The sequence below is a fragment of the Oncorhynchus mykiss genome, chromosome 28, assembly GCF_013265735.2.
Source record: "Oncorhynchus mykiss isolate Arlee chromosome 28, USDA_OmykA_1.1, whole genome shotgun sequence".
Classification (NCBI taxonomy): domain Eukaryota; kingdom Metazoa; phylum Chordata; class Actinopteri; order Salmoniformes; family Salmonidae; genus Oncorhynchus; species Oncorhynchus mykiss.
Genome location: NC_048592.1, coordinates 3,400,125 through 3,420,614, shown reverse-complemented (window position 1 = coordinate 3,420,614; position 20,490 = coordinate 3,400,125). Strand labels below are relative to the sequence as shown.

The window sequence follows — 20,490 nt, the reverse complement described above, 5'->3', positions numbered from 1 at the left end:
CCAACCGGGCTGTATTCATGGTGTATTCCTCCGCCTTGGGTATGAGTTCCAACCGGGCTGTATTCATGGTGTATTCCTCCGCCTTGCGGATGAGTTCCAACCGGGCTGTATTCATGGTGTATTCCTCCGCCTTGCGGATGAGTTCCAACCGGGCTGTATTCATGGTGTATTCCTCCGCCTTGCGGATGAGTTCCAACCGGGCTGTATTCATGGTGTATTCCTCCGCCTTGCGGATGAGTTCCAACCGGGCTGTATTCATGGTGTATTGCTCCGCCTTGGGGATGAGTTCCAACCGGGCTGTATTCATGGTGTATTCCTCCGCCTCGGGGATGAGTTCCAACCGGGCTGTATTCATGGTGTATTCCTCCGCCTTTGGTATGAGTTCCAACCGGGCTGTATTCATGGTGTATTCCTCCGCCTTGCGGATGAGTTCCAACCGGGCTGTATTCATGGTCTATTCCTCCGCCTCGGGGATGAGTTCCAACCGGGCTGTATTCATGGTGTATTCCTCCGCCTTGCGGATGAGTTCCAACCGGGCTGTATTCATGGTGTATTCCTCCGCCTTGGGGATGAGTTCCAACCGGGCTGTATTCATGGTGTATTCCTCCGCCTTGGGTATGAGTTCCAACCGGGCTGTATTCATGGTGTATTCCTCCGCCTTGCGGATGAGTTCCAACCGGGCTGTAATTATGGTGTATTCCTCCGCCTTGGGTATGAGTTCCAACCGGACTGTATTCATGGTGTATTCCTCCGCCTTGGGGATGAGTTCCAACCGGGCTGTATTCATGGTGTATTCCTCCGCCTTGCGAAGGAGTATCAGACCATCAGACACACCATCCCCACTGTCAAACATGGTGGTGACAGCATCATGGTTTGGGCCTGCTTTTCTTCAGCAGAGACAGGGAAGATGGTTCAAATTGATGGGAAGATGGATGGAGCCAAATACAGGACCATTCTGGAAGAAAACCTGATGGAGTCTGCAAAAGACCTGAGACTGGGACGGAGATTTGTCTTCCAACAAGACAATGATCCAAAACATAAAGCAAAATCTACAATGGAATGGTTCAAAAATAAACATATCCAGGTGTTAGAATGGCCAAGTCAAAGTCCAGACCTGAATCCAATCGAGAATCTGTGGAAAGAACTGAAAACTGCTGTTCACAAATGCTCTCCATCCAACCTCACTGAGCTCGAGCTGTTTTGCAAGGAGGAATAGGAAAAAAATTCAGTCTCTCGATGTGCAAAACTGATAGAGACATACCCCAAGCGACTTACAGCTGTAATCGCAGCAAAAGGTGGCTCTACAAAGTATTAACTTAAGGGGGCTGAATAATTTTGCACGCCCAATTTTTCAGTTTTTGATTTGTTAAAAAAGTTTGAAATATCCAATAAATGTCGTTCCACTTCATGATTGTGTCCCACTTGTTGTTGATTCTTCACAAAAAAATACAGTTTTATATCTTTATGTTTGAAGCCTGAAATGTGGCAAAAGGTCGCAAAGTTCAAGGGGGCCGAATACTTTCGCAAGGCACTGTACCTGCAAAGACATATTCACCTTTATATTATCAGAAGCCATTGAGACAATACAGGTTCACAATGTCAATAATACTTCCCATAATAACTAATTGAATAGGATCTCTGTGGTTAAATTGGCCTTACTTTCCTATAAGAGCCTGGGAGGTTTCTAGAACCTTCTTGGCTATGAGGATGAGAAAGACAGCCTGGGCCAGGAGGATCATGATGGACACGGTGCACTTCTGGAACCCCACAACCACAGAGAGAGTCAGTCAAGTTGATGGATGATCAGGAAGAACACCCCTTCCTGGTACTCTAACGTATCTTTAGTGTAGAGCTGGTTAATCAGCTTCTTAGCAGGCCTGTGCTTGATGATCCACTCCCTATTCTCTGGCAACAGTAGAGAGCTAGAGTTCATATGAATAGTGTCATGACTTCCAGATGTGCTGCTTAGAACAATTCTGGCTAGAAAAAGAGAGAGAACGAGAGAGAACGAGAGAGCGATGGATGTTGAGAGAACTTTGTATTTGTTTTTTCAGGGAATATATAGAGGATATATACACAGTAATTTAAACAACAAATATGAGGAAGACCAAGTTGGTCAACATGATAGACAGCTTACTGATATGTAAAGGTCTGTGTTTTTGCATTCGTCCACCTGATCCAATTTTTTTTTAAACAGTCCCAGAAAATAACAACAGTTTAAGAAAGGAAGGTACTTTAATATTCCGATTGATTCACTTCTTCAATCTCTCCCTGTCAGCCAGGCCAGGGACAATACTCCTAACAAACATGCTAATGTCTCCTTTCAGCATGCTGTCTTGTAAACAGTAATGGATGACCGTGACTGTCTATGAATGTCTGTGTTCAGTTCCCAGACCTACAACGTTAACGAGATCGAACTAGTTCTCTCAGAGGAGGACAACCAGCTTGTGGAGTGGGTGGTGATCGACCCCGAGGCTTCTACAGGTAGTAACCCGACGCCTCAAATCACTGAAGAGGTTGGGGGTATGTCTTGGCTAAGGGGATGTTTTTCTGATTGGGAGTGTGTATGATGCCCACACCGGAAGAACATGGTGAAGTTCTGCCAGTCGAAGAGGAAGTAGTTGGCGATGATGGAGCGGGCGCTTCGGTAAATGGTATTTTAATTGAAAACAATCACATTAAGATACAGAAATGTGAGCCAGAATATATTTGATATTGAAATAAAAATAGCTGCATTGAACCTTTCACACTTCCAATAGGTAAACACACTGGCTTTGATTTGTCAGCGAAAGCAAAAAATACTTAGGATACTTTCCCCAATGGAATAGAAATATACACAGAACAAAAATGTATGTATACTGTATCCCCCCCCCACCCCCCTGCCCAATGAAAAACAAAAACATTATTCATCTCAAAATACAGATTCCCTGAGGGCAACACACTGTAGCTCACATTACTTTTTTCATTCTAAGTATTTGTCTATTCATTCACTTTGAATCGAGCAAAACGTGTCTGATAGCAATATTTTTGAAGCTTCGTTTAACTCATTGTTATTACACAACACGTCTGCCACACTCTCAGAAAATCTATAGGCTACTGATCCACGCCTTGACATTCCTCCCAAATACCAACCGAATTTCCTCCAATTAACAGCCATGCTAACAGGAAAATTAGACGCTAACATTCGTACCAGCGTTAATACCTTCATGTGGTGGTGCAGAGCTATAGGCCTACAGTATGTTGATATGGCTGTGGCCTATGCTTTGTGCCTGGCCAGCTGTTTTAGCTGTAGCATAGTTGAGAGGTGTTCCTGTAAGTAAGCATTTAATTGTACTGCGTACACCTTGTGTATCCTGTGCATATGACAAATAAACCCGATTTGATTTAGGAGCCCCAAACCTCTTTTGCTCTCCCTCTGTGCAGGCTTTTGTTTCAACCCATCAACTAGTTATGGTGTTCACAATAGATTAGTAGTTGAATCTTGAATGGCTCAACATCCATTTTGACTCGAGGCAACGTCCTCACAAAAGCGAGTCTGAGCCATTCCTTTCCCCAACCACCATCATTACCCAAATGTCTCCCATCAGGGTAACATCTAATCTGGAAACAGTTAGTCTGGAAACAGTTAACGTTAGTCTTCTGGTCATTCATAAACAATTGCTTGTAGATAGTGTGTATACAGAATCCTCAAATCTTCATGTCAGACCTGAAAGACAATCTCAGTTCTATGACCAGTGTCTGGGAATAGGGATAACGGTGTGTGTGTGAGAGAGAGAGAGGTGAGGAATTAGGAGACTCAGAGTGAAGAGGAGTGGGGTTGATTGTTACCCTAAGACCCAACCCCCCCACCATGGACCAGAGCAGCTGCTGAGTTGACGGGAAAGCTAATGTTAATGAGTCGGAGTTCAACAGAGAAGATTGAGGTCAAGGGTCATTACTTATTCTGCTTTAGTGTAGATGGACAAAATAAGTGAGTGTGTTCCCTTTACATAATATAATTCAACCTATTATCTGACCAATAGGACCTTAACGTTATATATATATAAATATATATATATATATATATTTTTACAAATGAATGAATCCGAGTTTAAATGAGGACAAGGATTCTCTGTGTACTTCACCAGACATAGAATATATAACCAACCACTACAGATAGAATAATAACAATTTTACTGATATTTTATTAGAAAAATACAAAGCAGTTCTCTATACAAATAAATATAGCAACGAAAAATAATATACCAATGTACAGTATGAAGGGTCCTACAGTCTGCTTGCTTCACAAGAGGCTCAACCTTTTGCAGAAAAACAGACATTTTGAATAACTTATTTATACAGGCTCATAAATTAGAATGGGTTGCGTCCATAGAGATAGATACATGGATATAACCCGTTTTAGCATGGCCATCGGCAATGAGGGCTTCCACCATTTTAATGGCACAGATACAAAAATGAGTTCTATCTATTTCTATGGCTGTCTCACTGCGTTACACCAGCCATGTAAAAAAACAACTAATCTCCATGAATGGTTGCTAGGCAGGATGGTCCAATACATTCAGGGCTGTGTGTACATAGAGGTCAGGCTCTCAGGTGGGTTGACATGTCATATTGTAATGTCACTCTCCTGTCTGTTCTTCAGCGTGGGCCAGCAAAGTCACGCAGTGTGTGTGTGTGCACGCGTGCACTTGCGTCCATTTGCGCGGGCGATTTCATACGCATTTGGACACATTGGTACAATACAGGAACGATACATTTGAATTTGAACCGAGTCGGTGCGATTTGGTTTGATTAGGGAAACTTCTTTGTTGTTGCATTGAACACATTCATTTTCCATTTTTAATGAATAACTGCTGCTGATGGGAGCTCAGAAGCTGGGCCTCTCTGTGCTGGATCTGTCTGAGATGACTTCTCTAAGCGGAGTGGCCCTCAGTGTGTGTGTGTGTGTGTGTGTGTGTCAATGGTGGGTAGGCACCTGAGCTGACTGAGCATCTACCACCCCACTATCAGATTAGGGGAAATGTATGCTTTTTCTCCCACCACTTTTATCTGACATCACCATCGCCCACTGATTAACTTGTCATTTTTGCAGATTAAACATGTTTCCAGCTAGTACCATGTCAATATTTATCTTTATAAATTAGCATGGCATTTAGCCAATTTATATAATGCAGCTTTGTATTTTACCCCGTCTCAAAAAGGAATGGTTTAGACCGTTTGGAGTTTTACAGAGAGCTTCTCCATTCTGACCAATGAATGAATGCGACCATGTGCAGCTGGCAAAACTTATTTCTGATCTTAATGATCATACCCTGTTCATGTTGAAATGACCAAATACACTGACTGTTTAAAGCAAAACTACCAAAACTATTTCTTATAGTGAACTTGAACAATTAAATGAAATGTGAATGATTGAAAACCCCAAATCAACAGTTGGATGTGAGTTGTATCCATTCCGGTCGGCTACACAACTCGAGTAAAAACCACTTTCTACAGCTCATTTGGTAACAATGACCCGAAATGACCCAAATTACATCTGTTGTCACTCAACTAATAAAGCCTATGATTTGACATTGTGAAAGCCATTACAAGCATCTGAATGCAGATGTACGAATAGCCCATTAGAACAACCTCTCGTTGGTGCGAGCAGCTGTCTCCAGCACTGTACGCACAGTTGCTATCTCACACTCATTCACAGTTACGTGATAAAGTCTGATAGGCTACTGAACTAAAGGAGGAAGCATCAGTTTTTTCCCCCAGAATAACACTATATAAAGTAAAAAACAGTTAACTGTCAGTTTGGAACATTTTAAATGGGTTTTCTGACCGATGCATACGTCATTTGGATCAGTTAGGGCTCCTCGCCCACCAATAACATGGATGCACTCAGCATCTTAAGCATTTGAACCGGACCTGATGTGCATTGGTGAATTGTTACATTCCTAATGTTTAGGTCTCCTAGAATGCCCAGTGCCTGTCCTCTCGCCTCCCATCTGAATGAGTAGTCGCCAGTTTCTAGGTCCCACAGGGTTCGTTCCCCCTCTCTGGTCTCTGGCACCACAAGCTGACTAGACCTTCGCTGAGCCACTGAGTCTTTGACGTGTGTTCGTTTTGTTGAAGTTGATACTGTTTACGTTTTGAGAGCGTCCAGAGCCAGAGCAATGATGCGCGGCATGCTACGGTAGAAGGACTCATTCTCCAGACCCACCAGGCTGTAGAAGGTCAGAGGTCGACCCCCCACCACCGCCCTGACCCGAGCCTCGTACAGACCCCGATCGTTCTTAGAGCTCAGGTCCACCAGCAACTGAGGAGGAGGAGGTGGAGTAAGAGAGTGCGAGAGAGAGGGACATTGGTCAACAACACAGGACATAATGACAGTAACAAATTACTTGAATGAAGAAAAAGTGTTGGGAAAAAGTCTAATTGGTTTGAGTTGACTTGTCTGACATAATATGCACAATCTCAATATCTACATAATTATATCCCGCATAAATAGACCTTGTAAATATTGCTGTGCAGAGAAAACCTCACCTCCTGAAAGTTCATGTGGAGGTTCTTGGTGGGGATGCCCAGGATCCACTTGTATGTGTCTCTGATACCACTCACTTGCTGGGTGGACTCTGCTACTCCTGGACAAGCTGTTAAACACCCACAATCTATTGTTATGTTGCTAATATCCAATACCGATAATGTTAACATATACACATGCTATGAGTGAGGCTAGAGGTTTCTCCTGACCACGTGACCTGACCAGGAAAAACTCCAAGCCTTATGTTTAGTCTATCTAGGGCCCAGAGTGTTTCCTAGTCATGTCACATGGTCAGAAAAATTAAAAAACAAAATCAGGGTCGTAATAACGTGACACTGTTGATTACAGAGCTGTTCCATCTTACCATCACAGACACGTACAGTACAGACATGCAGTACTAGATGCGACACTTACCTTTAACCCCAGGGATCTGCCTCTTGCGGAGACTCCTGCGTCTCCGGTGGTCGAGGGACAGCTGGAGGGAGGGAGAACCAGGAAGTAGAGTCTGTCTGGAGTCAAAGGTCGTTGCTATGGGAGACATGGTGCTGCCGATGGTGGACAGAGACGGGAACAGGCGCTGTAAGGTTGTCTGTTCGGTCACAGCTTCGTTAAGCCAATCAGTAGTCTCTATTGAACTGACTGGTGTTGGATCTGAAAATGTGTCCTCTTCAAACGATGTTACACTAATTTCTGCATCTTCTGTCGCCATTTCAACCTGTGTCCCAAATTTCCGGATTTCACTGATGAGGGCTGTGAGCGACTCTGACCCCTGAAGGGGGAATGAGGAGGGTGACTCTTCAGTGGGAACAGCATGAATGTTGGGAGAGTTTTCCTGGAGGAGGTCTGTATTCAGGTGCAAGATCGGAGGAGCCGGTCTGGAGTCCAGTTTGGAGTGTAAGGCTGAGATGATGGTCTGGTACTTCCCCTCTAGCTGATGCAGAGAGGGGTCCTCTGCCTGGAAATGACATCATAAAGAGGGTTAAAAAAGGGTATAGTAAAGCACAGACTAACATTAACTTACAGCAACAGTATAGCATAGTACACCAGTAAAGCAAACTGTAGTGTTGATATAGCTACTGAATATGAAGAAAGAGTACAACACAGTCTCATATAAGCCAGTGGTCAACATGGGAGAGGGTCGTAAAGACAGTTCCCAAGATAAACAAAGTGACTGAAAATGACCTTTACAAAGTGTTGGAAGAGTTGAGTACACTATGGCCTACCTGAAGGAAAAGGCTCTCTTCTTGGCTCAGGGGTTTGGAGCCGTGTGTCTGTGTGTCCAACTCCACAGCGATGACCCTGAGGTAGTTCTCCCAGTCAGCCACCAGGGGGCCTACCTTCTGGAACAACCCAGGACCAGTTTCCTCTGACCCTGACCGGACAGCACCCCATACCTGTTCTTTAATAAATAATACCCCTGTTACACACTTACAATGGCCATGTGACACACACTTCTGGATGCATAATATAATACAGACATACTATCAATAAATAGCATTACTACCTATAGAAAAAAAGCAAAGGTAGACAGTGTGGGTAAGATTGTGTTTTTGGACATGGCTTTGAGGAGGAATGGGGTTGTTGTGGGGGTAGCAGGGGCTTACAGTACTGTGATGTGGAGTAGTGGGGTGTGTGGAGGTAGGGGATTAGATGAATGTAGGTGATTAACAGAACGGGGAGGAATGGAGAGTACGAGGGGGCTAGAAAGGGTACTGTGGGCTGCCTGTGTTGTACCTGTTTCCTGTGGGATCTCCCTCCTCTCCCTCTCCTTGGCGGTGAAGGCTGTACTGTAGATGTGTTCCACCAGTTGAGGCAGGGTCTGGGTGAAGAAGGTCAGGTCTACCTTGTCTCTGATATAGTCCTCTGCTCTCTGGAGCAAGTCCAGCAGGGTCTGCAGGAACGAACGCAACTCTGAAGAGAGGAGAAATCAAGGATACTTTATATAAAGAGCAGAGAGAGACTTGATTAATCTGAGTAATCATTACAATATCCAATATCCATCTCCACTACAACAATAGTATCATCATTATTGCTTTATACGATAGACTTCAAGCTGTTCTTGCCCACGGACCCCATCCCAGGCAAACTGGCAACCCACCATCTTACGTTAGCAAAAAAAATACATCTCACATCTCGTCTTCTCAGGTGAACGAGGAGCAACATTTACAAATTAATAGATTTGTTAGATATTATTTTGACATCCCAACATTACAGTTGGAAGAGGAAGAGTAAACTCTAACATACCTTTCTAGCTAATAGGCTAACTCTAAATTGCATCGCTAAGAGCAGCTGTTAAAAGGTTAGCCATAGGGTTGGGGACAATTCCATTTAAATTCCAGTCAATTCAGGATGTATACTGAAATTCTAATTATTTTCAAAGCTTTTCAGCACACTGGTAGCCTATTCGCGGGTGCTTTTCAAAGCCTTATGTCAGAAATGTTTTCTACATTGTACAATAGTAGAATAATAAGACATCAAAACTATTAAATAACACACATGGAATCATGTAGTAACCAAAAAAAGTGTTAAACAAAAACATTTTATACTTGAGATTCTTCAAAGCAGCCACCCTTTGCCTTGATGACAGCTTTGCACACACTTGGCATTCTCTCAACTAGCTTCATGGAGGTAGTCACCTGGAATGCTATTCAATTAACAGGTGTGTCTTGTTAAAAGTTCATTTGTGGAATTTCTTTCCTTCTTAATGTGTTTGAGCCAGTCAGTTGTGTTGTGACAAGGTAGAGGTGGTATACGGAAGATAGCCCTATTTGGTAAAATACCAAGTCCATATTATGGCAACAACAGGTCATATAGGCAAATAGAAATGACAGTCCATCATTACGTTAAGACATGAAGGTCAGTCAATGCGGAAACGTTCAAGAACTTTGAAGGTTTCTTCAAGTGCAGTCGCAAAAACCATCAAGCGCGATGATGAAACTGGCTCATGAGGTCCACCACAGGAAAGAAAGACCCAGAGTCACCTCTGCTGCAGAGGATAAGCTCATTAGAGTTACCAGCCTCAGAAATTGCAGCCCAAATAAATGCGTCAAAGAGTTCAAGTAACAGACAGACACATCTCCACATCAACTGTTCAGAAGAGACCGCTGCAAAGAAACAACTACTAAGGGACACCAATAAGGAGGAGACTTGCTTGGGCCAAGAAACACGAGCAATGGACATTAGACCGGTGGAATTCTGTCCTTTGGTCTGATGAGTCCAAATTTGAGATTTGGTTCCAACCGTCGAGTCTGTGAGACACAGTATAGGTGACCAGATGATCTCCGCATGTGTGGTTCCCACCGTGAAGCATGGAAGAGGAGGTGTGATGGTGCTTTGCTGGTGACACTGTCAGTGATTTATTTAGAATTCAAGGCACACTTAACCAGCATGGCTACCACAGCATTCTGCAGCGATACGTCATCCCATATGGTTTGCGCTTAGTGGGAGTATAATTTGTTTTTCAACAGGACAATGACCCAAAACATCTCCAGGTTGGGTAAGGGCTATTAGACCAAGAAGGAGAGTGATGCATCAGATGACCTGGCCTCCACAATCACCTGACCACAACCCAATTGAGATGGTTTGAGATGAGTTTGACAGCAGAGTAAAGAAAAAGCAGCCAACAAGTGCTCAGCATATGTGGGAAGTCCTTCAAGACTGTTGGAAAAGCATTACAGGTGAAGCTGGTTGAGAGAATGCCTAGGGTGCAAAGGGTGGCTAATCTCAAATGTAAACACTTTTTTGGTTACTACATGATTCCTTATGTGTTATTTCATAGTTTATGTCTTCACTATTATTCTACAATGTATAAATTAGTAAAAAATAAAGAAAAACTTGAATGAGTAGGTGCGTCCAAACATGACTGGTACTGTACATACAGTGCATTCGTATTCAGACGTTTCCTTTTTCCACATTTTGTTACATTACAGCTCAATTCTAAATACCCACAATACCCCATGATGACAAAGCGAAAACAGGTTTCTAGATCTTTTTGCAAATTGATAAAAAACAAAAATACCTTATTTACATAAGTATTCAGACCCTTTGCTATGTGACTCGAAATTGAGCTCAGGTGCATCCTGTTTCCATTGATCATCCTTGAGAAGTTTCTACAACTTGTTTGGAGTCCACTTGTGGTAAATTCAATTGATTGGACATGATTTGGAAAGGCACACACCTGTCTATAGAAGGTCCCACAATTGGACAGTGCATGTCAGTGCAAAAACCAAGCCATGAGTTCGAAGAAATTTTCCGTAGAGATCGAAGGACAGGATTGTATTGAGGCACAGATCTGGGGAAATGTACCAAAAAATGTCTGCAGCATTGAAGGTCCGCAAGAACACAGTGGCCTCCATCATTCTTAAATGGAAGAAGTTTGGCACCACCAAGACTCCTCCTAGAGCTGGTCACCTGGCCAAACTCAGCAATCGGGGGAGAAGGGCCTTGGTCAGGGAGGTGACCAGGAACCCGATTCTCACTGACAAAGCTACAAAGTTCCTCTATGGGGGATGGGAGAACCTTCCAGAAGGACAACCATCTCCGCAGCATTCCACCAATCAGGCCTCTATGGTAGAGTGGCCAGTCAAGGGGTCTGAATAATTTCCGAATGCACACACAGTACCGTGCAAAAGTTTTAGGCAGGTGTGGGAAAAATGCTGTAAAGTAAGAATGCTTTCAAAAATAGACATGGTAATAGATTAGATTGATCAATTAACTAAATGCAAAGTGATTGAACAGAAGAAAAATCTAAATTAAATCCATAGTGTGTGACCACCCTTGGCCTTCAAAACAGCATCAATTCCTCTAGGTACATTTGCACAAAGTCAGGGATTTTGTCAGCATATAGTCAGGTGTATGATTAAACAATTATACCAAACAGGTCCTAATGATCATCAATTCAATATGTAGGTTGAAACACAATCATTAACTGAAACAGAAACAGCTGTGTAGGAGGAATAAACTGGGTGAGGAACAGCCAAACTCATCTAACAAGGTAAGGTTGCTGAAGACAGTTTACTGTCAAAAGTCATACACCATGGCAAGACTGAGTACAGCAACAAGACACAAGGGAGATATACTGCATCAGCAAGGTCTCTCCCAGGCAGACATTTTAAGGCAGACAGGGGTTTCCAGATGTGATGTCCAAGCTGTTTTGAAGAAGCACAAAGAAACAGGCAAGGTTGAGGACTGTAGACGCAGTGGTCGGCCAAGGAAACTTACTGCAGCAAATGAGACACATCATGTTTACTTCTCTTCACAACCGGAAGATGTCCAGCAGTGCCATCAGCTCAGAATTGGCAGAAAACAGTGGGACCCTGGTACACCCATCTACTGTCCAGAGAAGTCTGGTCAGAAGTGGCCTCCATGGAAGACTTGCGGCCAAAAAGCCTCCGACGTGGAAACAAGGCCAAGCGACTCAACTATGCACGAAAACACAGGAACTGGGGTGCAGAGAAATGGCAGCAGGTGCTCTGGACTGATGAGTCCAATATTTGGCTGTAGCAGAAGGCAGTTTGTTCACCGAAGGGCTGGAGAAGGGTACACGAATGAGTGTCTGCAGGCAACAGTGAAGCATGGGGGAGGTTCCTTGCAAGTTTGGGGCTGCATTTCTGCAAATGGAGTTGGGGTTTTGGTCAGAATTAAGAAATGATCATCAATTCAATGCTGAGAAGTACAGGCAGATACTTATCCATCATGCAATACCATCAGGGAGGCATCTGATTGGCCCCAAATGTATTCTGCAGCATGACAACAACCCCAAACATACAGCGAAAGTCATTAAGAACCATCTTCAGCGTGAAGAAGAACAAGGAGTCCTGGAAGTGATGGTAGAGCCCCCACAGAGCCCTGCCAACATCAAGTCTGTCTGGGATTACATGGAGAGAGAAGCACCCGAGGCTGCCTAAATCCTCACTACCTGCAGAGTACCTTCAAAAACTGTACCTAGAAGAATTGATGCTGGTTTGAAGGCAAAGGGTGGTCACACCAAATATTGATTTGATATTTGTTGATAAATATAATCTATTAACATCTATTTTTGAAAGCATTCTTACTTCACAGCATTTTTTCCACACCTGCCTAAAACGTTTACACAGTACTGTATATATACACATACACATTCATTTACACAGTACTGTATATATACACATACACATTAATTTACACAGATCCCCGGTTGAATAACCCTGCAATATAGGGGTTGGTTCATTTTTAATGCACTAAACGTGGGGCAGTTGAGAGTTCATGGTCCTCATGCTCACTTCACAGCAAAAAATGGCCGTGAATGTTACAAGCCAAACACTTACGACACTTCTTGAAGCGGCTGCGACATTTCTCCTCTACGAGGCGGTTGCAGGCAGCGGTCCCCTGGCTGGGGGGGCAGGTCTGGGCGTAGAAGCGACACAGAGAGACGAACTCCGACCTCTGCTGCTCCTCCGACAGCTCCGATGTCTTCAGCAACTCAGGGCACGTCGGCTCCCGACTCCCAAAGGACTCTGGGTAAACCAGGGAGTGAATGTTAGAATGCTGGTTCAGTACTGTATCATGATTCACATCAGGGTATGTAATATGTTTTAAATGTTTCACTTCAAAAGCTTTAGAACCAATCATTTAAATGCGTGGCAAATAATAGTGGCTTCAAAAAATGAGTTACTCTGTATCTCAGCGAGTATCCAATCGGAGAAGGCGCTGACCCGCGTGTAGACCCCAGGTTTGCCCTTTTCCCCACAGCCGTCTCCCCAGGACGTGATGCCGTGCAGCTGGAAGCGACCTGATATACGGTCCTGGTAGATCAGAGGGCCTCCAGAATCCCCCTACAGGACACAGACAGTATTACAGCTATGAAGTACTCTGCTATGAACTCAGAAATATGCCATTCAGCAGGCATTTTAATCCAAAGCAATTTAAGGTCGTCCGCATGCTTCCCAGACAAAACAGTTCGGAAGAGTTTGTGCATATATTATGACGACATTTTGTGATGTTTTTGTTTGTTTTGGACTTGTCCGGCTGTTCGAGCACACAACATTGTTTTTTTGGAGGCAAACCGGAGACAGTAGCCGAAGTTTACGCCCCTTCGTCAGTGATTTGTCAACAGTAGGGATTCTTCAATAAGTCTGTTGTCATTCAATGAGAGACACCTCGTTTTCATGCAAATTTTTTATTTTGCACCAAACATCTTAGTTAGATGTAAAATTGCACAATCCAGATCTCCTCGGTAAAAATGAATGTCAGATTTCTTAGAAAATACACTTCCTGAAAATATAATTTAAGGGAGTATGCGAGCCCACTGGTTTGGTTCATGCTGACACCTTACCAGTCATGCATGTGGTGTATACATGTTTTATGTATGGGTGGTCCCGGGAATCAAACCCACTATCCTGTCATTGTAAGCGCTATGCTCTCTACCAACTGAACACCAGAGGACCTCACTCATCACAATATAAATGCACAGGAGCAAAGCTCTGGATTACATTTTGAATACATTTAAACAAATGACCTGGGAATGACATTATCTTAATCTCAGTCCATTGACATGGCAGTACCACCCACCTGGCAGGAGTCGATGCCCCCAGAGAGGTACCCAGCACACAGCATGGTGTTGGTGACCAGCTCCTTGCCCAGGGAGCTCTTGCAGGTGCTCTGGGGCAGCAGAGGAACCTTAGCCTCCATCACCACGTCAGCTGAAGGACCATCTGAGGTGATAGACAGGAAGTAGTTTAAAGAGTACATATCATACTGTGTGTGATGGCTTCAAACAAAGTTCAATTTAGTCACTTCCTTATGTCAATGCATTTGCTTTTCTATAGAAATGAGGTCTATAACCTGGCCCAAAAATGTTACTTGAGAAACAGACAACTTTGTAACACATGAAATATAGAGTATTGTAGCTCACATTTACTTATCCAGAGTGACTTACAGTTAGTGCATAGCGCCACACGTCTTTGGTGAATGAATCATATATTAATGATGGTTAAAATAATAGAAGTACCTTCGTAGAGGGAGCCCCAGCCGGCCACCAGACAGGGGCTGCCAGTAGGCGGTTCCAGACCTGATGGCAGACACACAGGGGTCACGCGGTCCGACAGGACCACCGGAGATGTCAGCTCCACCAGTGCTATGTCGTTGTTAAACGTCTTGGGGTTGAACTGCACAAAGAGGGAGGGAGGATTGATTAAGTTGATTGATTAACGTGTTTGACTGATTTAGCAGTTAATTGATTCATTCAATTGCATTGCTCTAGCCGGGAACATGTGACCTTCAGAGAACAGACTGTGCTGCAACACTCAAACTGTAGTATAGACGCAGCTCTGAAGGCAGGATGCACAGTAAGAAAACACGTATGAGAAACAGACCTTGGGATGGGAGATGATGCGGTTGACCTTGAGCACCTGCTCGTCAGGGTCGGTCTTGGTGATATCAAACTCTCCCACCACAGCCGTCCAGTAGCTATCACTGCGGCTGCTACAGTAGAGAAACACAGAGAGAGAGCGGGATAAGGTCAATTATGATGAACTTTTTACTCTGAGGGAAAACATTCAGAGAGACTAAATTAGAAGTGTCACACTCTCTCGGTTTAACAACCAGTACAAAAGGACCCACACTTACACACTTACCCAGCGAAGCAGTGAGCGGCGGTCACCACCCAGGAGCTGTCCACCAGCACCCCTCCACACATCAGCCCTCCGTCCAGCTGCAGGTTGACCAGCCAGGGCCAGCTGCCAGGGAGGGCCGGGGAACCCCCCACAATACGGGAGCGGGGCTGGGTCACGTTCTGCACCGCCGACAGCCTCTGGCCACACACTGCTGCTGGGAAAGAGGGGGAGGCACACACACTTATTTTTCATTTTACATTGCAAAACATTTTGGTGTGCCCTAATGAATAACAACCAAATATAGTGCAAATTGTGTGTGTTGCTCACCCACCCTGTGTGCGTGTCTGTGTGGCAGGCTCCAGGTTCTGCATGGTGTTCAGGAGGCTACACTGGAGCACGCGGGCACTGCAGCTCTCGCCCATGATCCTCACACAAGCCTCCTTCTCCTTTTCGCCCGGCGGGCACCGCCGGCGGTAATACCCACATGCCTGGCTCAGCGCCCAGCTCCGCTCGCCCTCCTCCGGAACTTTCTGAGCCTTGGTAATGACGTCACAGCTGGGCTCAGCCAATGTGCCATCCAGAGAGGCTGTAAAGAGGAAGAGGAAGTAGAGATGAGGCCAAGATTATAACCACAATGATTAAATGGCACCATGTACGAACACTTATTCTCATCTTGTGTGATTGTTATGAACTTCTTTAACTCCATCAAAACGTTCTGTATCCACTTACACAAAATCAGTACAACAAGACATTAAGACACTCTTAAGACCTAGCCTCATGTTGTCACATGGGTGATGGGGAAAGATAAAAGCTATGGATGTTTCCTTACAGCAGGGTGCGGAGCGCTGTCCGCAGTCCTGAAAGAGACAGGGTACACAGTCTCTACAGACTGCCTCGGCCTGACTCCGCTCCGACGTTGCCAGCTCCAGAGCCGACAGAGCACTGGTCAACGCAGCCTCCAGAACCACAGTACCCCGGTCCGATAGAGCTACAGAGAGAGAGAGAGAGAGAGAGAGAGAGAGAGAGAGAGACAAGAGAAGAGAGATGGAGTGAGAAAGGGATATGTCAACTTGAAGAACAGTATGACCAACAGCAAACAGTCAGTGCAGAAATGAACAGTAGAAAGTCAGCAATGTGACTCTCAGCACTAGGGCACATAAATGCAAATCTTTAGACTACTCAGAACAGTTGAGACTGCATTTACATGGTCTTATACTGTTAGGGCATTGTGACAAGTTTGTACTCTCGGAGGAGACATAATTATAAGAAGCACATTCGGAGGACATGCACACGACTGACACATTCCTTAAGTGTGGGAAAGTCGGAGTAGTTGACCGCACTCTGTGTTTGTGCTTGTAAGAGCGAGTACGGTGAGTGTTTATGTGTGTGTGTGTGTGTCACTGTGTGGAGCCCCATTTTTCTCATGATGCTCTTGAGCCCTTTGGCAGCGCGATAGGGGAGCGAGCTCACGCACAAACACGCTGGCGAGGGCTGTGCGGACGCACTTCAATTGTGCCGCCGCCCCCGCGCCCCTCCTCTGTGCGCTCCACATCACAGGGCAGGCCGCTAGCAAACAACGACAATGCTGATTAGAAGACTTAATTAGATGGCAGAGACGGCCCGAAGCATGGAGGAAAGGGGACACGGGCTGGCAGGACAGGGGCGGCAGAAACCCTGCACTCTTGGAACCGTTGGTTCAAACCGCTACAAGCACTGTGCGCCGCCATCATCATCATCACTTTGCTGTACTCAGCCTCCAAAGAGATCTGGGGATCTCTACTCTTAGGATTCATGCCGATCAGGGTAGCTGCTGTAACAGCCCTGGGGAAGCTCAGGGAAGTGAGCAAGGTTACCAATCCATTCCTTTTATAAGGAGGTACGGTAAGTGATTGTACTCATCAAGATGAGATTTGGCTGGATATGTGCCTATATGTGCAAGGTCCATTTGACTGTGATACAACAATAAACCCCTAATTCACTCACCGGTATGTAGATGTCAAGATGACCTCTGCAGTGAGCAAGATTAGAGAAGCCTGCTCCGACAAACTGTTTGATCTATCCTATGCTTACTCTGCTATCAAATGCTTACTGGTCCCGGTAATTGTAAAGTGTCTGCTAAATGGCGTATGCTATTTATTATTTTAAAACACCGACACCAAACGACTTACTGCTGTCACTAATGTCTGGAACATGTCACTATGTAATACAGCAGTGTGTGAACCCAGTTCACCAATCTGCATCGGTTAGGCTTTTGACCTCAGAGAATTTGCTGCACAGGCCTATAGTTTGCCGTGCCTTCACAAGGACAGAGAGAATTTCCGATCAAAACACTAAATAGAATAGATCACCCTCGCACTACCAGGAAAATCTTGCTTTATTTCAAGTGACAAGCTCAAGATCAGACAGATAAAGGCCAGCTCCTCTGAACTGTGGCAACAGTAGACTTGGATAGTGCTGCAGACTCAATGTGCAGAGTGTGAATGACAAACCAAGCATCATTAAAGAGAAAAAGTAATCACTACCACAGCATATATACAGTACATGTACTCTCTACATCAGTGTTTCCCAAAATGTGTCCAGCTGATTGAAATGATCAGAGCATAAGGATGAGTTGGTTATTTGAATCAGCTGTGTAGTGCTAGGGAAAAACCCAAACCGTGCACCCAGGGGGACCCTAGGACTGTGTTTAGGAAACCCTGGTCTAGATCATCCACACTAGGTGACATATTATTCAGTGAATAGCAAAGAAGTTGACATGAGAAACATAACCCTCGCAGTGTGCAAAGGTATGACACAAAGAGACACAGTTTAAAATGACACACAGACAAGGCCTTCTACCTTTCAGAGCACTCTGAGGCATCCTGTACACCTCTCTCCCGGCTGGCGCTCCAAGGCAGCAGTCCATCGCCATCAGCAGCAGTGACACCAGCAACATGCCGTCAGATCATCAGATCACCACTCAGCGGTGGAGAAGAAAAAAAAAATCACAACAAGAAAAACAAACAAAAACTCAGAGAAGAAGAAATGGGCTAGCTGTAGTAGTAGTAGTAGTAAAAGTCTCTGTCCAGCAGCGCCAGCTATTGTCTTGAGACTTGTCTCTATCGTGGCTGTCTCTCTGCACTCTCCCACACACACTGTGCTGCCGCGGGGCATCTGTCTGCAAGTTTCCTTAGAGGAACAATAGGAAGGAGTAGAGTGGTCTGCGGTATATATAGAGTCCCTCGGGAAACACCAGAGAGGTGGAGGAGGGGCGAGTGTGAGGGAGGGGGAGGGAGGAGAGATGCTCCCATGGCCAATGCACAAACAGCTGAATTCATTAAAACTGTGACAGCAAATCTGAGTACAACTTGCCAAGGCTGGAAATTACAAAGAGGTTTGGTTCTGTGAAAAGGGGGGAGAGGGAGCCAGGAGGGAGGGGGTGGAGTGATGGGGCTTGGAGGCAAGGAGGGGGGGTGTTTGAATTCATTAACATTGGAGGGAGAGAGTTAGTTGTGGAGCTATGGCTGTGTGAGAGAGTTAATGTTGTGAAAGGGCCGAGCAAAGCAGGGTATCAGTGACAGAGAGATAGGGAAGACAGGGAGACGGGGACGGAGAGATGAGAGGAAGAAAGAGAGAGAGAACATGGACAGAGAGATGAGAGAAAGCAGGGAGGGACAGAGCAGAGGACAGAGAGATGGGGGAGGGACAGTGAGAAGAGAGAGAGGAGCGTCTGCCATTCTCCCTGCCCGTCAAAGAGGGCATTGTGCTCGATGTCTCTCAGAGGATGCCCACTTCAAAGCCGTCCCCCGGGAATCACTCGGACACCGCCCCCATTGATCACTTACAGCCCTTTATCCCCCCCATTAAAATATTGTCAGTTCACATCACTTTTGTCTTTCTCAGATGAACTCACCAATCGTTATATAAAGATATAATGTAAGAATGGTGGTCATCATAAGTTGTGTCTTATAGTAGCAAACCAGTAGGTTTCAATTGAAAAGTTTTCAATCTTGGTAACTTTTTGCTGTATGTCTATGCATTGCAGCTCCAGCATGAGTAGCCAAAACAGCATTGATCGTTATGAAGGCTCTTCTTTGATGTGTTGTCGGTATGTAATTAAGACCAGATTTAAATCAAACCAAATCTTTGTTGCTAACATAACTACTTACTACCTGTGTGCACACACACACACACCTTATTCTAAAAACTAGTAGGCCAACATCTGTGTGGGCAGTTTATGAATATTTCTACTCTACTGTGAACCATTCTGCTATTCTATCTGGGAACAGGAAAAGGTGTATGCATCTTCATTTTTAATGCAATGTGGGTTTGAACTGAACCCCAACTTCAGGGCAACCTGGCTTAATTTGTACTTGACAAAATGTTTGCACCTGTTATTTTCTAGAGGAACTAACACATATTGTAATAGAAGAACCAGAGTTTTTTCCTGCGCAGGTCACATGGCCAGGAAAGACTCCTAACCCAATCTATAAGGTTTTACAAATAAGTCAAATAGAGGTCAAGAGGAGAACGCAGACCTTGATTCTAAACAAAGTGACTTCCAGGTCACATGGCCAGGAAAGACTTCCAAGTGTTAAGTTTTCATTTCCCTCTGAAAATCACAAGTTGTTCAGACACCCATCACCCAGGTTCTTGAGACTTCTGTAGAACCGACAACAAAATGTGACACTAACGGCGACCACAGAAGACCATACCACCAACAGACACAATGTTCTGTACACCCATGCACAGACTGTTAGTGGAGAGAACGTGGTCTATGGTCACACACTAGCTAGATGTCCACATAAAACGAGGTCTAGATACAAAGACAAAAGTAAGCCAAAAGAGGGACGCAAATTGGAGTCATCTTTAAGCCAAGTGAGCGGCTGAACGATGAAACGCAGCGCGGCTCCAACAGTAGCAGGACAGCATCAAAGTGTGCCGCTGCAACCCTCCCCACAGGCCAATGCTGACGGCAGGGTTCACACTGCTAACAACAAACCCTTCCCTTTATCCACATTGTTACGTTACAGCCTTATTCTAATATGGATCAAATGTTTTTTCTTCCTCATCGATCTAAACACAATACCCCATAAGGACAAAGCGGAAACAGGTTTTTCAAAATGTTAGCAATTGAATTTGGTTAGAATATAACTTCGAGACAGGATTGTGTCGAGGCACAGATCTGCGGACAAAGACCAAAAATGTCTGCAGCATTGAAGGTTCAAGAACACAGTGGCCTCCATCAATCTTAAAATGGAAGAAGTTTGGAACCACCAAGACTCTTCCTAGAGCTGGCCGCCTGGCCAAACTGAGAAATCAGGGGAGAAGGGCATTGGTCAGGGAGATGACCAAAAACACAATGGTCACTCTGACAGAACTCCAGAGTTC

The 20,490-nt window shown here is 44.8% G+C and overlaps 1 protein-coding gene across 1 annotated transcript; it reads right to left on the bottom strand.

The window, feature by feature from the left end:
* Positions 1-4,164: 4,164 nt before the first annotated feature.
* LOC110508354 (serine protease 56) lies at positions 4,165-20,356 on the bottom strand. Its single transcript, XM_021588810.2, has 14 exons — positions 17,959-20,356; positions 15,950-16,108; positions 15,452-15,706; positions 15,142-15,331; positions 14,881-14,989; positions 14,517-14,673; positions 14,078-14,220; positions 13,182-13,341; positions 12,835-13,023; positions 8,264-8,440; positions 7,753-7,928; positions 6,944-7,484; positions 6,532-6,638; positions 4,165-6,304 (listed from the first exon to the last, which is right to left on the bottom strand). The coding sequence occupies exons 1-14, from the start codon at positions 18,053-18,055 to the stop codon at positions 6,131-6,133; spliced, it is 2,634 nt and encodes an 877-aa protein (XP_021444485.2). The 5' UTR covers positions 18,056-20,356; the 3' UTR covers positions 4,165-6,130.
* Positions 20,357-20,490: the final 134 nt, after the last annotated feature.

What these genes read in the sequence shown, in the direction of transcription:
- LOC110508354 (XM_021588810.2), bottom strand. Translation starts at nt 18,055, where the DNA reads ATGTTGCTGGTGTCACTGCTGCTGATGGCGATGGACTGCTGCCTTGGA. An exon ending in ACAGCGCTCCGCACCCTGCT is followed by an intron (nt 15,707 to 15,949) that starts GTAAGGAAACAT and finishes TCCTCTTTACAG; the next exon opens with CCTCTCTGGATGGCACATTG. An exon ending in GGAGATCCCACAGGAAACAG is followed by an intron (nt 7,929 to 8,263) that starts GTACAACACAGG and finishes TATTTATTAAAG; the next exon opens with AACAGGTATGGGGTGCTGTC.